The 1,091-nt window shown below is 53.2% G+C and overlaps 1 protein-coding gene across 1 annotated transcript in view; it reads left to right on the top strand.

Moving 5' to 3' along the window:
- Nucleotides 1–999, top strand: part of VOLCADRAFT_107804 (uncharacterized protein) — a gene marked incomplete at its 3' end in the record, with an annotated part of 2,202 nt that extends 1,203 nt beyond the window's left edge. The window contains exon 4 of the mRNA XM_002957732.1: nt 913–999. Coding sequence (XP_002957778.1) covers nt 913–999 — 87 coding nt within the window. The remainder of the gene's footprint in view (nt 1–912) is intronic.
- Nucleotides 1,000–1,091: the final 92 nt, after the last annotated feature.

Here is a 1,091-nt window from a genome sequence, read left to right as displayed (position 1 = left end):
AACACATGTAAGCCTGGGCTTAGGAAGCGCAGAACGTAACCCCGTCACCCTGCGAACCTGAACCTATCGGCTATTGCAATTTGATCATGCCTTTTCGACGCGAGGAGAAGCCCCAAGGGCCCACACACCAAAGCATCCGCCACCCACCAATTAAAGTAATTTCTACGTGCTGCACAATACGCACCCGGAAATCCAATGTACTCCCCGGGCTGAGGGACAACCTCGGCAGGTTTTCTGGTACGACAGTCAACCCCCAACTGCAACAATCGCCTCGGACCTCTTCCAATAGCTGAATTCGTGACGGTACTCTTCATTTATGCACCTCCTTCATATGCCTCTACGGTGTATGTTTAAATTTGAAACTGTAGTCAGCCCAACCTTACAGCAACGATATCGGCAGCGTCGCTGCGCAGCTCCGTTCTCCGTGTATTTTTCTCCGGGCAGCCTGAGTTGTGGTGCATCCTATATATATGCTTAATACGTTACTAGGAGTAAGTAGCATCTACATAGAAACGGGCCCGGAGCCCGGAAATGGAACGGGTCGCTGACGTCCCAGCACACGGCGAGTCCAATCGGGACCCTTCTGACTTTGCTCTTACCAATAAGAATCTTGTTTGTTGCTACGTGTGCCGCCTAATCAAGTCGCGCAACCAGGTGCGGTGTTTGTTGCGGTGGAGCGTTGAGGACGCTGCTCAGCCGATTCCCTTTTGCAGTTCCATGATTCGGGTTGTGACAACTGTAAAAATCTGTTTGGACCTAGCATTTCATTTGAGGACTACACGACACCAAACTTCTCGGGGTAAGGACTGAGGCTTCTAAACGAATCGGGGACTTTGTTCTTACGGGCGAGGATGGAGGCAGTGAGAGGATTCATAAGCACACGTCTTGTAGCCTGGCGTCGTATAACCACAGCACCTGCACAGCCCATGGAGTGTACGACAGTTGCGACGATCGTACAAGCTTCGGCTGCTTCAGTCATCAACTTCATGCGAGCGGTGATAACATCGCAGAGCCTTGCGGCCTTGACAGCTGCGGCGCCGCCCCTGGTAGCTAGTACGGCAGCGGCAGCGGCGCCAGCAGCGACGGCGGCG

This window comes from Volvox carteri (genome assembly GCF_000143455.1).
Source record: "Volvox carteri f. nagariensis unplaced genomic scaffold VOLCAscaffold_78, whole genome shotgun sequence".
In the NCBI taxonomy this organism is placed as follows: Eukaryota; Viridiplantae; Chlorophyta; class Chlorophyceae; order Chlamydomonadales; family Volvocaceae; genus Volvox; species Volvox carteri.
The sequence above is the reverse complement of the archived record's forward strand: the minus strand, read 5'-3'. Positions and strand labels throughout refer to the sequence as shown.